Source organism: Erythrolamprus reginae, chromosome 3 (assembly GCF_031021105.1).
Source record: "Erythrolamprus reginae isolate rEryReg1 chromosome 3, rEryReg1.hap1, whole genome shotgun sequence".
Classification (NCBI taxonomy): Eukaryota; Metazoa; Chordata; class Lepidosauria; order Squamata; family Dipsadidae; genus Erythrolamprus; species Erythrolamprus reginae.
In genome coordinates, this window is record NC_091952.1 from 233,546,746 (window position 1) to 233,566,612 (window position 19,867).

The 19,867-nt window shown below is 40.8% G+C and overlaps 1 protein-coding gene across 1 annotated transcript; it reads right to left on the reverse strand.

The window, feature by feature from the left end:
• Nucleotides 1-3,442: 3,442 nt before the first annotated feature.
• On the reverse strand, nt 3,443-7,336 carry TMEM74 (transmembrane protein 74). The gene is made up of 2 exons (XM_070749244.1): nt 7,248-7,336; nt 3,443-5,384 (listed from the first exon to the last, which is right to left on the reverse strand). The coding sequence occupies exon 2, from the start codon at nt 5,136-5,138 to the stop codon at nt 4,182-4,184; it is 957 nt and encodes a 318-aa protein (XP_070605345.1). The 5' UTR covers nt 5,139-5,384; nt 7,248-7,336; the 3' UTR covers nt 3,443-4,181.
• Nucleotides 7,337-19,867: the final 12,531 nt, after the last annotated feature.

The window sequence follows — 19,867 nt, forward strand, 5'->3', positions numbered from 1 at the left end:
CTTTAACTATCAATTTATCAAGCCCAATCACATAGTTTTGTAGAGAAGCATAGATATCCAGTTACTAGTAAAGTACAGTCATACCTCGTCTTACGAGCCTAATTGGTTCCAGGGGGAGGTTCGTAAGATGAAAGGTTCGTAAGACGAAACATTGTTTCCCATAAGAAACAATGTAAAGTCAATTAATCCATGCAACCAAAAAACCCCCCCGCAAAAAACCCGCTGCCGCCCGGCTGTCACCTTTTAAAACAGCCTGGGGGCTTCTCAGCGACCTCCCGAACACCGAATGCCAAACCCGAACTTCCGGGTTCGGCGTTCGGGAGGCCGCCGAGAAGCCCCCAGGCTGTTTTAAAAGGTGACAGCCGGGCGGCGGGGCTTCCCAGCAGTCTCCAAATGCCGAACGCGGAAGTTTGGGTTTGGCGTTCGGCTTCGGGAGACGGCTGGGAAGCCGCGCAGCTGTTTTAAAAGGTCACAGCTGGGCTGGGGGGGTTGCTGGGAAGCCCCCCAGCCTGGCTGTCACCTTTTAAAACAGCTGCGCAGCTTCCCAGCAGCCTCCGAACGGTTCAGAAAAAAATTGCCTCTTCTTTATTTATTTATTTAGATTTGTATGCCGCCCCTCTCCGCAGACTCGGGGAGGCTCACAAAGTTATGAACTTTCTTACGAACTTTTTTCGTGTTACGAACTTTTTTCGTGTTACGAACGCCAAACCCGAACTTCCGGGTTTAGTGTTCGGAGGCTGCTGGGAAGCCGCACGGCTGTTTTAAAAGGTGACACCCGGCCTGGGGGGCTTCCCAGCAGCCTCCCGAAGCCGAACGCCAAACCCGAACTTCCGCGTTCGGCGTTCGGAGGCTGCTGGGAAGCCCCCCAGCCCGGCTGTCACCTTTTAAAACAGCCACGCGGCTTCCCAGCAGCCTCCGAACTCCAAACCCGGAAGTTCGGGTTTGGCGTTCATAACACGAAAAAAGTTCGTAAGAAGAGGCAAATTTTTTCTGAACCCCGGGTTCGTATCTTGAGTTGTTCGTAAGACGAGGGGTTCGTATCTTGAGGTACCACTGTATAGTTCTAATCTTCCTGTAGCCTTTTCTGATCTTGTCTACCTAGGCTTGGCTGACAATCCAATCAAAGTCAGCAAAAGAACCAGCCCAAGATTGCTATGTTGAACCTGGGCATCTAATCATAGAATTGGAACGACTGACTGAGACCACAGTGCCGCTATTCCACCTTACCATCAGCCCTCCAACATTAGTTTGGAATTTAAGTGAACTTCTCTGGCTAACTGATTCTAATTTCCAACTGTTTTAATACTTAGGTATTTAGTTTCCTAATATTCAATCAGAATTTGAGTTCCTGCAACTTGAATTATCTTATGCCCAGTCTTCTGAACAATAGAGAACCACTCTTGACTTTCTACACAACCCAGCTTGCTCTGCAATAATATGGAGTTAATCAGGGATGGCCTCTGCATATATTTAAGACTTTATTTATTTATTTGTTTGTTTGTTTGTTTGTTTATTTGTTTGATTTCTATGCCGCCCTTCTCGAGGCGACTATGCAATTGAAGAGGACCTATATAATGCATTAGGGCCACTGAGAGAATACAACACCCAAGAGTAGCAGCTAGAATCCTAACAACCCAACAAGACTCACAATATTTTGCCTAATTATTCACATCCGTTTCCTCCAATGTCTTCAGCAGAGCATCATTGTGTGGGAAACAGAAATAGCAGGTCTAGATGTAAATTCAAGAGCAGCATTTTCATTTCCCTAATGCCCTGAAGTGGTTCCACGAAACTGACTTTGCAGCTCATAATAAATGCAATTCCCCCATGGCCTTGAAAACCTGCCTGATGGTTGCATGAGTAGCCATCAGGGTATAATGGCTATTGGGCTAGACTAGGCTTAGGAGGCCCAAGGTTCGAGTCCATCATGGAAAACTCTGTTGCTGAATTTGATGCAAGCCACAAGGGACTGATTATGTGGGTAAAAATTAGAAGCTGGTCATGGATAAAAGTTGGAATATTAATCCTATGAATGCGTAACTACCGTGTTTCCCCGAAAGTAAGATAGTGTCTTACTTTCTTTTTATCCCCAAAAGCCCCACTATGTCTTACTTTTGGGGTATGTCTTATATTGGAAAAAAATTGTCGAATTTTTTGTTTTAACCATAAAATTAACATTTATTAACAACCTGAACAGTATTGTATTCACCACAAAACAGCAGATGATACCCCAGTATGCCAGTGTGTATGTTTTACTGATGTATGATTAATACTGTGTGCATTACCGTATTTTAAGCAGGAGGCGGCAGTGACAAGTGCAAGGGACGGCGCGGTGACGTATGGAGAGGGGGGCGGCGTGGAAGTGGGCAGGAGGCGGCGCTCATTAAGATCAGAGGGAGGTGGCAGACGCGGCGACGTATGGAGAGGGGGACGGTGCGGACGTGGGCAGGAGGCGGCGCGCAGCTAGATGAGAGGGAGGCGGCAATACCCCCGTATTTCCCTGAAAGTAAGACATATGTCTTACTTTCAGGGTACGGCTTATATTAGCCGACCCCCCTGAAACCCCCGATACGTCTTACAATCGGGGGTGTCTTACTATCGGGGAAACAGGGTAAGTAAATGAAATAGCAGCTGCAGTCTGATAAGATAGACTGGGAATCACCGCCTGGTGTTGTATGTATTCCCTGGCAGTGTGAGGAGTTTTCAGATTCAGATGATGATGAGTAGGATTTAGAGATCATAAATCTCCCTGCTCTGCCAACAATTAGCAATGTCAGTGAAGACAATGGAGCTAATGACATAGACATGAGTTCAAGTGACTCAAATGGGAGAGATCACATATAGAGGGACGCACGTTTCAGAAGGTTTAAGAAACGCTGGGAAGAAAAAGGGAGGAGATATTAGAGAGTAATTAATTAATGAATTACTTCACACCCGGGTGTAAAACGGAAGAGACACTGAATTCATTCAATCTTGCAAAACAGAATGGCTGCGTTCCGAACTTGCTCCGAAGCGTAACAGATTATGTCTGATTTATTACTTGTTTTTTATGACTCCTGCCTAGTCCTAATTAGCCATAAATTTTAGAATGACTTATGGAATGTCTTTCATGTTCCTTCCAAGCTTATCTACATAGTTGGTGAGATAACAATGATGAAGAAAGAAAACTGTGTGCAGAGTTGAAATGTAAAGGGGAAAATAAAGAGGATATGTTTTACAATGAGATGTATTGAGAATTCCTTTATTCAAAGTATTATATGAATCAGCCTGAAATCAGAACACCTGTGGGCCAGAGTCCACCACCAGGCCATGACCTATTGGCCACTGGGTCATGTGGGTGGTTAGCCAATGCATGCACATGTGCACGAGCACACCCTCTGCAGTCTCACTAAAATTGTGGTGTCACACTGGGATGTGGCGCTAGCATAACCATGAGCACATACCCCTACTCACACCAGTATTGACCTTCAATACTGGTTGGGAACCTCTGATGTAGTCCGTTTAATGTGGTGTCACCCTATTGACTATCACAATTCTGAATAAAACTTCCTTCAGAGTTAACATGCTTGGAAATTCACCAAAGCTGGTTTCTATGAACGCTAAGACAGCTATATGCTTTCTATAGAAAGCACAGGTAGTCCTTGAGTTACGATCCCAATTGAGCCCACAAAAGTTGGCAAGCAAGGCAATTGTTAAGTGAGCTGTGCCCTCTTTTACAACCTTTTTTTTTTTTTTGCCACAGTTGTTATGCATCAGTGCAACTGTTAAGCAAACTTGACTTCCCCCATTGACTTTGCTTGTTGGGAAGGTCACAAATAATATTCACAAGAAAACAGGATAGTACAACATTCATAAATACATGCCGGTTGCCAAGCACCTGAATTTTGATCATGTAATCGTGGGGATATGGCAACAGTTGAGTGAAAAAATTAGTCATAAATCACTTCTTTTTGTAACTTTGAATGGTGACTAAATGAATGGTTGGAAGCCAACGGACGACCTGTAGAACCTACTTTGAATGTGATCTCTTTTCTTTTTCCCTGCTTGACATTATACATCTTTATAATACAAAATGTCCTTTAACGTGTTGGCCAAGGGCCTTTTGACATCAGTGCCAGCTATTTTAAGGATCCTTTGCTAATTATCTCCTACTCCCATTTTTTTGCTGCTTCAAGGCCAGGCTAACTTGTTACAGCAAGAGTTTCCTCTTCCACGAGTGATAATTCCATATTATCACTTGTAGAGGATTTCACTCGGAAATTGAAAGATCCGTACAGTTTTGCTGACTCCTTGGAAGTTGCAAATCGGTTCCTCCTGTAGAGTTCTCCTTTCCACATTTGCATCATCAGCAAACTGGACAACACAACACCACCCAGGGTCAACAGACAGAGCCCAGCAATTACACACCGATCTAGGTGAGCCCCAATCCGGGCACTCTTCTTCTCTAGGCGCTCCATCTCCCGTGCGGCCACTGTGCTGGGATCCACAGTTACATCTCTGGGTACCACATAGGAAACGATGACTAACAAAATCCCAACGACCAAGAACATGATAGCACTGATGAAGCTGTAATCAATAGATTTTCCACCGGTGGCTTCGGAGCTGACATCATCTTCTTCCTCGGAAATTAAGGAAGGTGGATCGTAGGGCCATTCTGAAGGCATCTCTGTGTCAGGGTCAGGATGGGGAAGATACTCTTGGTCCTGGCAACAGCCATGATGTACGAGACTCCCCGGGTAATTTAGGTGGTTCGTGTTTTCGTCCACGCAGGTAAAAGACGTCTCCGATTCACAACAACAGGCATTCTTGGTGGCGGCCTCCTTGGTGGCGGCCTCCTTCTCTTCCTTTGAAAAGTTGGAGCAGGTGAAATGACCGGCTGTCGTAATCTCTGGCGAGAAGGAGGATACCTCAAGGAGGACGAGAGAAGAAGGCTGAGCAAGTTCTTCCTTGGCTTCCTGCTCAGTACCTTTACAATGATGCTCACAGCATTCAGCAGTCATAACTAGGAATCTATCCTTTGCGCCACTTTCATCCAGCCGGCCCTGGCGTGATGTAGCGCGCAAGCTCCAACCTACACCGTGGCATTCAGCTGATGGAGAGCCCTCTCCGGCCACTTGCAAGATCTCCATACATGCCATGGGTGCTTCAGAGCACAAGTCCAACCCACTATTTACATCTCTGTAGGTTTGGCAAATGCAGCGGGTTACCCTCTCAGTGATTGTGAAGGGGACTTTGCCTGCAACTTCTGACCTTTGGCTCCCATTTTGCTGACTTCAGATTCAGCCACCACCACTCAGTTAAATAAATTTACTTGGAGATGCCTTCTTCTTTTTTTCAGCCTGCGGTTGCCATAGGAAGAGGAGAAGCAGCTTCATTCTGTAGATCTGTTGCGAGACAAAGGGAAACATGAGAGAACTGCAATAGAGATTATAGCCATTACCCTGATTTTTATCCAGTGCTTCTGCAAGCAGAAGGGGAACAGCCAACGCGAAGGCTTTAACCAGTCCCCGAAAGCTAAACTCTGCTTATCTTAAAACCAATTTAGGAACTCTAATCGGCTTTTAGAAATAACCCTTTGCAAATTTTTTGGGGCAAAAAGAAAGAAAAAAAAGAAAGCTCAGCCAACACAGATCCTTCCTCACCTTCCAGCACTCAAAGGGCAAAACCCATCAAATCCCCCTGCAAAATTTATTTATTTTTTTTGTCAAGTGAAAATATGATAATATTAAGATACATGATACTAGAAAAGGCTAAAATTTGAAAAAGAGTATTAGAAATAATAATATTCAAATACATGCAATTATAAAAAATGAAGAACATTAAGGACAGGGGATGGAAGGCATGCTGGTGCACTTATGCACCATTCGAAAAGGGCAAAGTCAAACTTGACCACATTCTCACAGACTCAAGTGAAAAAAAAAAATCTAATCCAAAAAGGAGCCAGCAAATCCCTCTCCCAGCTCAAAGTCACCCAGGACCTGTGTCTTCTGGTAGAAATCTGAGCATCCCAGGAAGGGAAGGAAAATAAAAATAAAATAATCAAGACTTACAATCCTGGATCTTGAAACCTTAGAACTACAACACCTGAAAAACACGATCTAAGTATTGCCCACAAGATTATATGCTGCAACTCCCTGCCTGTCAATGATTACTTCAGCTTCAACCGCAACAACACAAGAGCACACAACAGATTCAAGCTTAATATTAACCGCCCCAAACTTGACTGTAAAAAATATGACTTTAGCAATCGAGTTGTCGAAGCGTAGAACTCACTACCAGACTCTGTAGTATCATCCCCTAACCCCCAACACTTTACCATTAGACTATCTACGGTTGACCTCACCAGGTTCCTAAGAGGTCAGTAAAGGGCGTACATAAGTGCACCAGAGTGCCTACTATCCCCTGACTATAGGACAGGGGATGGTAGGCACTATAGTCTCTCCTATATCTCCTATATCTTCTCTTCTATCCATTATATCTCTTCTATCTCTTATATTTTCTGCTATTCTCTCTAGTTATATTTTACTCCTATATCTCTCTTCTATACTCTCTTTGATACATCCTATTCGTATATATCCTCTATTATTATTTTGTATTATTGTGTATTAGACAAAACAAATAAATAAATAAATAAATAAATGAGCGGCACTTCCTAGAACCCAAAAAAGCTGAAATCGCCTCTAAGACGATGGTTCAAAGGGGCAGCTCTCCGCTTTCCTTCCAAGGGCAAGAAGGGAAAAAGAAGCAAGGCATATATACATACCAAAGCGGCTCACCTGAAAAAAAGAAAGTATGCGCCTGTTGGGATGGAGGGAGGGGGGGGAAGGGAGAAAAAGGGGAAAACTAACCGGCTGGGCGAATTTGACACCTCTCCATCCAAAGAGCGCGTCAAAACATTCCCCCGACGCGTTTGGAAGCTGATCCGGAGGCGCTTTTGCAAAGCTTCGCAGTTTTTTTCCACCTGAGATGCGCTCTATTCCCACCACCCACGCCATCCCCAACCTCGCCTTAAGCGCGCGGGGTAATAAATCCCGTCCGCTTTCGCTGTTTTAACTTCAGTGCATTATTATTGTTATTTATTTTTTTACTGTCAACCTCCCAGCAAAACTAGATGGGCTTAAATGGACCTGAACGGGTCCGGGTGGGAGGGGAAAAGACCATCCCCGAGGGTCTCTTAGGAAAGTAGTGATAAAACTCCCGTCCCTTTTCATCTCCGGCCGGCCCCTTCCCTGCCCTCTTTTACGGACCTTTGCCGTCGGGAGCAAAAAAAAGAAAAGATGTCGCTGCCCGTCTCCCCGCTGACTCCCACCGGGCCGCCCCGGACGGGCACTTGTTGTTGCGGCGGGTACCTTCTCCACGCGTCTTCTCCATCCATCCTCCTGCCTCCCTCGAGGCGACGAGGAACCGGGTGGAGGGGGAAACGGGGGCTGGGGGGAATGAGGCAGCGGGGCGGAGCACTCGGGGCACTCTGGGAGATGTAGTCCCGCTGCGTGCGGGAAAGGCGGAGGGAATCTGAGGGAAGGACTTAGGGCAGTGTTTCTCCACCTTGGCCGTTTGAAGAAGTGTGGGCTTCAACTCCCAGAATTCAACTCCCAGAACTCAACTCCCAGAACAACGTTCGCTGAGGAAATTCTGGGAGTTGAAGTCCACACATCTTAAAACTGCCAAGGTTGAGAAACACTGTTTGGGGGTTTGAATTGCAACCTAAGGAGAACCAATCTCTATTTATTTATTTATTTATTTATTTATTTATTTGTTTGTTTGTTTGTTTGAATTCGAAGGTCTCTTGAATTTCTAGGTGCTTAATTGCTGTTAAAGATGTAATAATGTTTGAAAAATGTGTATACTTACACATTTTCCAAATTTGTTATGACTTTGGTTAAATCTCTTTCTTTCTTTCTTTCTTTCTTTCTTTCTTTCTTTCTTTCTTTCTTTCTTTCTTTCTTTCTCTTTCTTTCTTTCTTTCTTTCTTTCTTTCTCTTTCTTTCTTTCTTTCTTTCTTTCTTTCTTTCTTTCTTTCTTATTATTATTATTAAAATTGGAAAGGACCAATTAGGTCATCTAGTCCAACCCCCTGCTCAAGCAGGAGGCCCTACACCATTTTCCACAAATGGCAGTCTAATCTCCCTTTGAAAGTCTCAAGCGTTGGAGCTCTCACAACCTCTGCAGGCAAGCTTGCTTATTTATTTATTTGTTTGTTTATTTGTTTATTTTACTTACTTACTTACTTACTTACTTACTTACTTACTTACTTACTTACTTACTTACTTACTTACTTACTAGATTTGTTTGCCGCCGTCTCCGAAGACTGTTCCACTGGTTGATCGCTCTCAGCATCAGAAATTTTATTCTTATTTCCAGGTTGAATCTCTCTCAGCTTCCATTCTTTTTTTCCTTGTTTAACACTCTGGTGGAAAACAGCCTAATACCCCCCTCCCCTTGGCTGCCCCTCAAGTATTGGAACACTGCTGTCATGTCACCCCTGGTCCTCCTCTTCGCCAGATTGTCCATGCCCAGTTCCTGCAATCACTCTTTGTATGTTTTAGTTTCCAGTCCCCTTATCATCCTGGTTGCTCTCTTCTGCACTTTCTCTAGTGTCTTCATTATGTGGGGACCAAAACTGGATGCAATAATCTAGGTATGGTCTAACTAAAGCTTTATAGAATGGTATTAGTACCTCCTTAGTACTAGATATGGGAAAGGAAGTAGGGAGGCTTGCCAAGGAATTTTTTGCGCAGTTAGTCCTCGACTTACAACAGTGCATTTAGTGATGGTTCACAGTTACAGTAGCACTGAAAAAAAGGGACGTGCAGTCATTTTTCCCTACACTTATGACCATTGGGGCATTCCCGTCATGGGATCAAAATTCAGAGGCTTGGTAATTGAGTCCTATTTATGATGGTTGCAGTGTCTTGGGGATATGCAATCACATTTTGCCACCTTCTGTCAAACAAAGTCAACGGGGAAGTCAGGTTCACTTAACAACCATATTATTAGCCTAAAGGTTGCAGTGATTCACTTAGAAACTGTAGTAAGAGAAGGGGCGAGTACAAGTGCACTAGAGTGCCTTCCGTCCCCTGTCCTATTGCTCTCCTATATCTCCTATACCTTTCTTCTATTCCTATATCTCTTCTTCTATTCTTTCATTGACATGTTCTATTACTATATCTTCTTTTCTATTCTTTCTTAGATATATTTTACTATGAGTATCTCCTCTATAACCGTCATCATGTATTTTATTATGTGTATACATATATATACCCACTAAAACCCTCATTGTGTATTGGACAAAATAAATTAAAAAAAATAATAAAAGACGTAAAATGGGGCAAAGCTCACTTAACAAATGTTAGTGTAGAATCACAAGGCTGGAAGGGACCTTGAAGGTCTTCTAATCCAGCCCCCAGCTTGAGCAGGAGACCTTATACCATTGTGGGTTTTAAAACTCATTGAAAACCAAAGACCCCCAGTGCTGGAGCATCCACAACTTCAGGAGGTAAGCTGTTCCACTGATTAATTGTTCTCACTGTTTATTTTATTTATATATTTATTTATTTTGTCAAGTCGAATTTTGTCAAGTACGAATGATACTAGTAAGAGAGAAACATTAGGACAGGGGACAGAAGGCACGCTGGTGCATTGATGCACTTCCCTTACTGACCTCTTAGGAATCAGGAGAGGTCAACAGTGGATAGTCTAAGGGCAAAGTTTTGGGGGTCAGGTGATGATACTACAGAGTAAGGTAGTGAGTTCCATGCATTAACTACTCAATTACTAAAGTCAAATTTCCTGCAGTCGAGTTTGGAGGGGTCTACTTTAAGTTTGTGTCTGTTGCGTGCTCATGTATTGTTGTGGTTGGCAAGTTTTTCCTTAACTCCAGTTCAACCTCTCTTTAATGAGACATGAAAGCTACATTCTCGACCTGAAAGATTTCCAGATCTGCTGGACTTCAGTTCTCATGATGCCAATGCAACATTGACATTGGAATTAATTTAATTTAATTTAATTTAATTTAATTTAATTTAATTTAATTTAATTTAATTTAATTTAACTTAACTTAACTTAACTTAACTTAACTTAACTTAACTTAACTTAACTTAACTTAACTTAATTTAATTTAATTTAATTTAATTAATTTAATTTAATTTAATTTAATTTAAAGCCGCCCAACTCATTCGACTTTAGTAATCAAGTTGTCGAAGCGTGGAACTCACTACTGGACTTCGTAGTATCATCCCCTAACCCCCAACACTTTACCCTTAGACTATCCATGGTTGACCTCACCAGGGTCCTAAGAGGTCATAAGTGCACCAGAGTGCCTATCCTATAGTCTCTCCTATGTCTCATATGTCTTCCCTTCTATCCCTATATCTTTTCTGCTATTCTCTCATAGTTATATTTCATTCCTATATTTTATCTTCTATTTTTTCTTTAATACATTCTACTCGAGTATATCCTCTATAACCTTCATTGTTTATCATTATGTATTGGACAAAACAAACAAACAAACAAACAAACAAACAAATAAATAAAACTTTTAAGCCTCCCAACTCCTTACGGATTCAGGGTGGTGTACAAAATAATTACAGGGTCTGGAATACTAGGCAGAAATGAAAGTTGGAGGGGAAAGATCCTTTCATTCTTCTTTTGTACCCTATGACAATAATTAAGTATTGTAGCTTATGATTCTTGACAAATGTATTTTGTCTGTTTATCTACACTGAGATTATATGCACCAAAGACAAATTTCTTGTGTGTCCAATCACACTTGGTCAATAAAAAATTCTATTGTGTTCCTTTCCTTTCCTTCTCCTTCTCCTTCTCCTTTCCTCTCCTCTCCTCTCCTTTCCTCTCCTCTCCTCTCCTTTCCTCTCCTCTCCTTTCCTCTCCTCCCCTCTCCTCTCCTTTCCTCTCCTTTCCTTTCTTCTCCTCTCCTCTCCTTTCCTTTCCTCTCCTCTCCTCTCCTCTCCTTTCCTTTCCTCTCCTCTCCTCTCCTTTCCTCTCCTCTCCTTTCCTTTCCTCTCCTTTCCTTTCCTTTCCTCTCCTTTCCTCTCCTCTCCCTTCCTCTCCCTTCCTCTCCTCTCCTCTCCTTTCCTCTCCTCTCCTCTCCTTTCCTTTCCTTTCCTCTCCTCTCCTCTCCTATCCTATCCTATCCTCTCCTCTCTTCTCATCTCCTTTCCTCTCCTTTCCTTTCCTTTCCTTTCCCTTCCTTTCCCTTCCCTTCCATTCCATTCTATTCTCATTACAAATCCATACCATTTTGCTCTGGAGAGTTACATAGTGAAAAAAATATATATCTGGATTTGAGGCGCATTTAATTTTATTGAAAATATTTGTATTGAGAGGGTTTTTATTAAGATACAAGTGCTTATAGAAAACACCCAGATTTAAAATAAAATTCCTTGAGCATCAGGTAGGATGGCTGCAGTGCAATTCCATACAGATTTCTTTGCATAGTGCGCAGTCAAAGCTACACAAATTAAAGCTACACACAGAGAACCAAGCATGTTTAAGATACAGAAGTGGGCTAATTGCCTCTTTCAGCTTATTCTATTCCCTTGAGGCTGAAATAGAAACTTCAAGAGAAACTACATAGTTTGCTCATTGGGACACGGAGATTATATCATGGAAAGTGGGGAAATGAAAAGAAAAAGGAAGAAGAATTGGAGATATTCATCACCTTAGGAACTTTTGGCCGCCTGCACAACCTGATGAAATGTGCCAGTCTTTCTCTCCCTTCTCACTTTGCTTTCAGATTGTCAGTAGTAAAACACTCATGCCCGTTTCATGCCCTTTTATAATAGCATACTTTTGTTCTGCCAAAGATGTGAGATGTGGAGGTGGTGAGGAAAAAAAAAAAAGCATAGCAACACAGAAGCTTGTGTTGCCACAAATAAAGCTGGTTAAAAGATGAATCAGGCAACGGGAGAAGGGAGACAAGTTTGAGAAAGAGCCAAAATCCCCTCGTTTGGTTTCTCACAATGTTGTGGGGGCTGCACAGGGGCACATAGGGACACCCCTCCCTCCCGGAGGGCTCAAAAGAAGGTGTGAAATGGCTCTCTGTGCATCAACCCAAAAGGCAAAAGATTTTTTTTTCTGACAGTTCACAGCATCACAAATGCAAAATAGCTGCAGAGGAGGCAGGTTACAAGTTCAGCTGACAGTCATTAGTTGAGAAAGTGGAGATTATTTTTATTTTTTTTGTAGGGTGGCTAAATTACAGAAACTTCCAGGTTCAATTAAAAGAGGAGATGAAGAATGGCCAGTAGCAAGGAGAATAGTTCTCTGAACACCTGGGGATACATTATTTCGGTCTAGGATTTTTTTTTAAAAAAAATTATCCTAGTATTTTTCATAGGGAGATTGTGATCCCCTTATATAGAGCGCTGGTGAGACCACATTTGGAGTACTGTGTTCAGTTCTGGAGACCTCACCTACAAAAAGATATTGACAAAATTGAACGGGTCCAAAGACGGGCTACAAGAATGGTGGAAGGTCTTAAGCATAAAACGTGTCAGGAAAGACTTAATGAACTCAATCTGTATAGTCTGGAGGACAGAAGGAAAAGGGGGGACATGATAGAAACATTTAAATATGTCAAAGGGTTAAATAAGGTTCAGGAGGGAAGTGTTTTTAATAGGAAAGTGAACACAAGAACAAGGGGACACAATCTGAGGTTAGTTGGGGGAAAGATCAAAAGCAACGTGAGGAAATATTATTTCACTGAAAGAGTAGTAGATCCTTGGAACAAACTTCCAGCAGACGTGGTTGGTAAATGCACAGTAACTGAATTTAAACATGCCTGGGATAAACATATATCCATCCTAAGATAAAACACAGGAAATAGTATAATGGCAGACTAGATGGACCATGAGGTCTTTTTCTGCCGTCAGTCTTCTATGTTTCTATGTTTCTATATGCAGCTCAAGGTGATGAATATACCAATTCTTTCTCCTACTATTTTTCTTGATAACAAGAACCACCCTGTGAGATGAGTTGGACTGAGAGAGAGAGAGAGTTACTGGGCCAGTTAGCTTTTATGGTTATGACAGGACTAAAACTCACTGTTTCTCAGTTTCTAGGCACCAAAACCTAATCCTCGGCATGAGGTGTGTTGGTTAAAAAGTGCCCAATGAGATCTCACTTGAACTTTTTCAGTATGTGTTGAAACTTCTTAGGGTGCCCAATGGTTCCATGGCTAAAAACATTATGGGTATTACCAGTTCTACAAATAACTTGATAAATTCTGGCTCATAGAGGAAAATAAAAGGACGATTTTGCGATAGAACATGGAGTCAATAGCAAAATTGTCCTATTTTATCTTGCTGTTAATACTAGAAATGCCAGTGAATCTGCTCTCAACAAGGTTACCTGTTATTTTGTTGTTTCAGTACCTCTCACCTGTCTCTCACCAAAGCCTATGCACAGGTAACCACAGAAAAAGCATATACTGGTTTCCACATGAAATGAGTATAGGTAATCCTTGATTAACAATAGTACATGAGACTAGAATTTCTATAGTTAAGGGACATCTTAGCAAACAAAGCACATCTCACATGATTGCACCACTTAGTTATGGAAATTCTGGCATTTCCAATTGTAATTTAATGATTAAATAAGGATGTCATGTGGATCGTTAAGCAAGGTCCAACTGCTTTATTGCCTGGCAAATGGCAATCACATGACCATAGGCAATGCAATGTCATAATTGTGAGCTGGATGCCTAGATAGCAATGGCACTTATATACTACTTTAAAGCCCTCTCTAAGGGGTTTACAGAGTTAGCATATTGGCTCCAATAAACCGGGTCCTCATTTTAACTACCTGGGAAGGATGGAAGGTTGAGCCAATCTTGAACCCAGTGAGATTTGAACTGCCAAATTGCGGTCAGCCGGCAGTCAGCAGAAGTAGCCTGCAATAATGCACTCTAACTACTGTGCCCCCATGATCACAATCACATAGCCATGGGGATGCTTTGATGGATGGTACTTTAAGGACTAGTCCTATGTACCATTTGTCATGCATTGTCATCAATTGAAACAGTCACCACAGAAGTGGTTGCTAAGTTAGGACCACCCATAGGTGAGATTCAACCATCTTCGGGACCGCCTCCTGCCGCACGAATCCCAGCGACCGGTTAGGTCCCACAGAGTCGGCCTTCTTCGGGTCCCGTCGACTAAACAATGTCGTCTGGCGGGACCCAGGGGAAGAGCCTTCTCTGTGGTGGCTCTGACCCTCTGGAACCAGCTCCCCCCTGAGATCAGGATTGCCCCCACCCTCCCTGCCTTTTGTAAACTTCTTAAAACCCACCTCTGTTGTCAGGCATGGGGGAACTAAAACATCTCCCCTTGCCCATGTTGTTTGCCGTTTGATTGACTGACTGTGTGCCTGTTTTTTATATATATTGGGATTGTTTTATGAATTTTTTAACTTAAAATTGTAATTAGATTGGTGGGCATTGGATTTGTTACTATGTACTGTTTTTATTATTGTTGTGAGCCGCCCCGAGTTTGCGGAGAGGGGCGTCATATAAATCCAATAAATCTAATCTAATCTAATCTAATTTCTTAATTACGTAGTCATGTTTAAAAGCTACACTGCTTCCTGATGTATATTGCTCTTATTATATGTGCTAGCTGAATATCTTGCATATTTTGGGTATTGTTAAACATCATGGAAGAACTTCCAGTCATGGGAGATATATATACACACTGCTCAAAAAAATAAATGGAACACCTAAACAAAACAATATAACTCCAAGTAAATCAAACATCTGTGAAATCAAACTGTCCACTTAGGAAGCAACACTGATTGACAATCAATTTCACATGCTGTTGTGCACATTCAGCTTTGTACAGAACGAAGTATTCAAAGAGAATATTTCATTCATTCAGATCTAGGATGTGTAATTTGAGTGTACCCTTTATTTTTTCTGAGCAGTATATATTCTTTCACCAAAGAAATGGTGAATAAAGAAATTGCTGACTAGCATAATTGGTGCAATAGTTAATCACAAAAAGGGTATTAAAGATCATGTGTACACGATCGTCTACTCTGACTGGCCAGTAATTCAATGCTGTCTCAGAAATATAATTCCTCTACCGGATCCTATTGGTGGCTGACATTATGTTGTTTATGAGCAAAGTTAAGTGCTTTGATAAAGAAATGTGATATGTAGGACTTAGTAAAAGTCATGAAATATGTAATGCCTTTCTCATGCTTTAAGAATGTCAGTGTATATACAGATAGTATATGAAAGTGGTGTCAAACTCAATTTTATTGAGGGCCACACCGGGGTTGTGTTTGACCCTGGGGGTTGGGTGAGATGGGCATGGTCGGGTTGGGCATGGCCAGGGCAACATCACTCATGTCTTCGGTACCTCTGATGGCCCGAGTGTTCTGCCAGTGAAAACAGGTTCCCGAGCTCCATTTTCAGCTGCAAAAGCCTACTGAAACCCTCTGCCAGTGAAAACAGAACTCAGGAGGGCTATGAATAACCTTGCAAGTTCCATTTTCACTGCTAGAGGCATTGTGTCTGGTCTTTCACTGTTTCCAGAGAGACCCCATGGGCCAGATATAAGCAGCCACTAGGCCAGATCCAGCCATTGGACCTTGAGTTTGACACCCCTGGTATATTACCACAATTCCACAATTGAATCCAACGTTTCCATTTCTAAGCAAGGCAGTTGTTAATTGAGTTTTGCACCATTTTATGATCTTTCTGGTTAGAGTTGTGGCCGTTGTCAAGTCAATAACGCAGTATGGAGTAAATCTGGATTTCCTGTTGACATTGCTTGTCAGAAGGTCACAAAAGGCGATCACATGACCCTGAGACACAGCAGCCATAAATACATGGCAGTTGCCAAGCGTACGGATTTTGATCATGTGACCGAAGTTGTAAGTGTGGGAGTTTAGAAGGGATATTTCTTAGTTTTTTTACATGTTTTAGACTTGATGTTTTTAGTATTTTAAATGTTAGATTTCTCATCTATTGTATTTGTTTTGTTGTAAACTGCCCTGAGTCTCAGGAGAAGAGCGGCATAGAAATCTAATAAGTAAGTAAGTAAGTAAGTAAGTAAGTAAGTAAGTAAGTAAGTAAGTAAGTAGGTAGGTAGGTAAATAAATAAATAAATAAATGGACATACCCTGTAAGTCACTTTTTTCAGTGCCATTGTAACTTCGATCAGTCACTAAATGAATGGTTGTAAGTTGAGGACTGTCTTTGATTCTTCCAGGAAATTACAAAGCATGGTTCAGGTATCAAGCTTAACATCACCAGGTAGAATTTACCTTAATCCCCCAGTACAAATTGATAAATAAATATGGATTTTGCATGTACAGTTGTACCTCTACCTAAGAATGCCTCTACTTAAGAACTTTTCTAGATAAGAACCGGGTGTTCAAGATTGTTTTTGCCTTTTCTTAAGAACCATTTTCTACTTAAGAACCCGACCCCAGAAAAATTTCCCAGGAAATTTGAGAGCGGTACGATGACCCGGCCAGTTTCCTGCCATTCCCTCTTTAATCCTGGTCATCTTGGGCTTTTCTGGGGTGCCAAAGGAGCCCTTAAGGAGGCGCTTTCGGTGGCGCTTAAGGAGGCTTTGGCAACCCAGAGCAAATGGAGCATTTTCCTTTCTCTGGACACTTGGAGAGGGAATAAACCAGTTCCCTGTGGTGACTCCCTCACGCTGCCTCCCACACACATGGTGCGAGGTCAAACTGAGGAGTCACCACAGTGAAGGTAAGGCGCTGGCTACAAAGTGAGTGAGCAAGAGGAGTGGGAAGCCCTTCAGCATGGGAAGGAAGAGGAAGCAGGTAGCAGCAAAAGCAGCCACCACCTTTTGGTCAAAGGAGCAGGAGGTTCCCCCCTCTCGCCCGCCTAGGTTTCTCTGGTACAGTGTATGGGAGGCAGCCTCGCGCTGGGTGTATGGGAGGCGTGTGCTCTTCCTCGCCACCTCAGAGTCTCTCTTTTTTTTTAAGCTTTAAAGTTTTGGATTTTTTTGATTCCCCTCACCTCACCTTCTTCCTTCAGCAGTGACTGTCCTCCTCCTCTTCTTCCTCCTCCTCCTCCCACCCAAATTCTGAGCTTTTATTTCTTTCCTAACGGGTTTGCAGGCATTATAAAGCCCTTCATGGCATCGAACGAGAATATCTCCAGGACCGCCTTCTGCTGCACAAATTGCAGCAACCAGTTAGGTCCCACAGAGTTGGCCTTCTCCGGGTCCCGTCGACTAAACAATGTCAACTGGCAGGACCCAGGGGAAGAGCCTTTTCTGTGGCAGCCCCGACCCTCTGGAACCAGCTGCCCATGGAGACTAGGATTGCCCCCACCCTCCTTGCCTTTCGTAAACTCCTTAAAACTCACCTCTGCCATCAGGCATGGGGGAATTGAGATATCTCCCCCCAGGCCTATATAATTTATGTATGGTATGTTTGTGTGTATGTCTTGTTTTTAAGTAAGGGGTTTTTAGATACTTTTGAATATTAGATTTGTTATTGTACATTGTTTTTATTATTGCTGTGAGCCGCCCTGAGTCTGCGGAGAGGGGCAGCATACAAATCAAATCAAATCAAATCAAATCAAATCAAATCAAATCAAATCAAATCATAGATAGATAGATAGATAGATAGATAGATAGATAGATAGATAGATAGATAGATAGATAAATAAATGCTTTTACATTGATTCCTATGGGAAAAATTGCTTCTACTTACAAACCTTTCTACTTATGAACCTGGCCACAGAACGAATTAATTTCTTAAGTAGAGGTACCACTGTACAGTATTTTCTATTTTGAGCTGTCCATGGTCCTGATTGCATTCTTGATCATCCCTGTATCCAACTATATAGGCTCAGAAATTACAGTAGTTTCAGAAGGTACTGAAGCAAATAAATGTTTGATCTCTAACTCTAAATAATTTCCCAAAGAAACTTCCCTTTGTTCTATAAATTCAAAGAGATTCAAGACTGTTATTTCTGCTTTGTATTTATACAATCTGACGGTCTTTCCTTGAATCCCTGATGCATATTCATAGCAACTTCAGTTTGTTGTTTTGTAAAACATGAGCAAGAGAAATAGGATATATGCTGCAATTACCTAGCAACTATATGGGTACAGTTTACAACCATGTTTTATATGGGCATCTGGACCTTTCTAAGAAAGATGAAATAGAGATGGCATTGACTAATAAACAAATGTTATAGAGGAGATATTACTCTCTATAAACTGCCATCATTTTTATTCTAAAATTTCTTTCCTAGCACAGCAGGATCCTCAAAAAAGAGAAACCAAAAATTAATGCCACAGTGTTTTACTTATCAGTTCCTTATCTCACGGGTCCCAAACAAAGAATGGATCAAAGCTAATAGACTTACAGTATATATCAGTCTTCAATATATATTCTCACAATCTCCAGATGCTCTCCAGATGTGCGGGCTTAGTTTCTCAGAATTTCTAGCAGACCCATTGATGAAATATTGAGTAGTTGACGTCCACATAGCTGAAGGGCTTTCAGGCTGAGGAAAGTTTGTCTCTTTATCTCTAGTGGTACTTACCATCTCAATGTCAGTTTAGTTCAGTTGGTAAGGTTGGTAAAACAAGCTTCCCACATTGGTAAGACAAGGAAGTAGGAAACTGGGAAACTAAATCCACACATCTTATATGTCTTGAAGAGTTTATGCAATATCTTATTGATGTGCTTTGGTCACCAACTGTATTTACTGTATTATTATTATTATTATTAATAATAATAATAATAATAATAATAATAATTTGATTTCTAAGCTGCCCAATCCTGAAGGACTCAGGACTCAGGGCGGTTATAATAATTATAATAATTATAATAATTATAATAATTATAATAATTATAATAATTATAATAATTATAATAATTATAATAATTATAATAATTATAATAATTATAATAATTATAATAATTATAATAATTATAATAATTATAATAATTATAATAATTATAATAATTATAATAATTATAATAATTATAATAATTATAATAATTATAATAATTATAATAATTATAATAATTATAATAATTATAATAATATTTATTATAATTATAATTGTAATTATAATTGTAATTGTAATTGTAATTGTAATTGTAATTGTAATTGTCATTGTCATTGTCATTGTCATTGTCATTATCATTATCATTATCATTATCATTATCATTATCATTATCATCATCATCATCATCATCATAATTATAATAATAATAATAATAATTCTTATTATTATTACTATTATTATTATTATCATCATTATTATTATTTTAGATTTGTATGCTGCCCCACTCCATAGACTTTGGGTGGCTCACAGCATATAATAAACAGTAAATACAAAGACAAATCTAAAATACTTTCCAAATACTATCCTTAGTATACTCCTTCCTGACTATGAAAACAACATCGTCTCTTCTTTGTTTTACATATGTTGGGGTATAAATAATGTGAACTACTTGGTATCCAGCCTGTTTCAAACTGGCTGTTGGCTAACATGTAAATGTGGAGTTGCTATGTCTTTACTTCTCACTGTGTGGAGCCTTCCCATGTCTATTTTTCTTATATTCTATGTTCCCACTGTAGCTATGCCTTTGCAGCTTCTGATGGTCTCTCTTCTAACCAGCCACTTCACTAAGAGCAAGTCTTTAATCTAGCTGAATCATTAATACCATTAATATTATTATTGTTATTATTATTATTATTATTAATAATAATTCAGAGAGGGGCGGCATACAAGTCTAATAAATTATTATTATTATTAATTATTATAATTAATAAAGATCCTTGGCTCATCCTCAGAAGGATGTTAAAAGACATTTGACCTCAGAATGATGTTAAAGGACATTT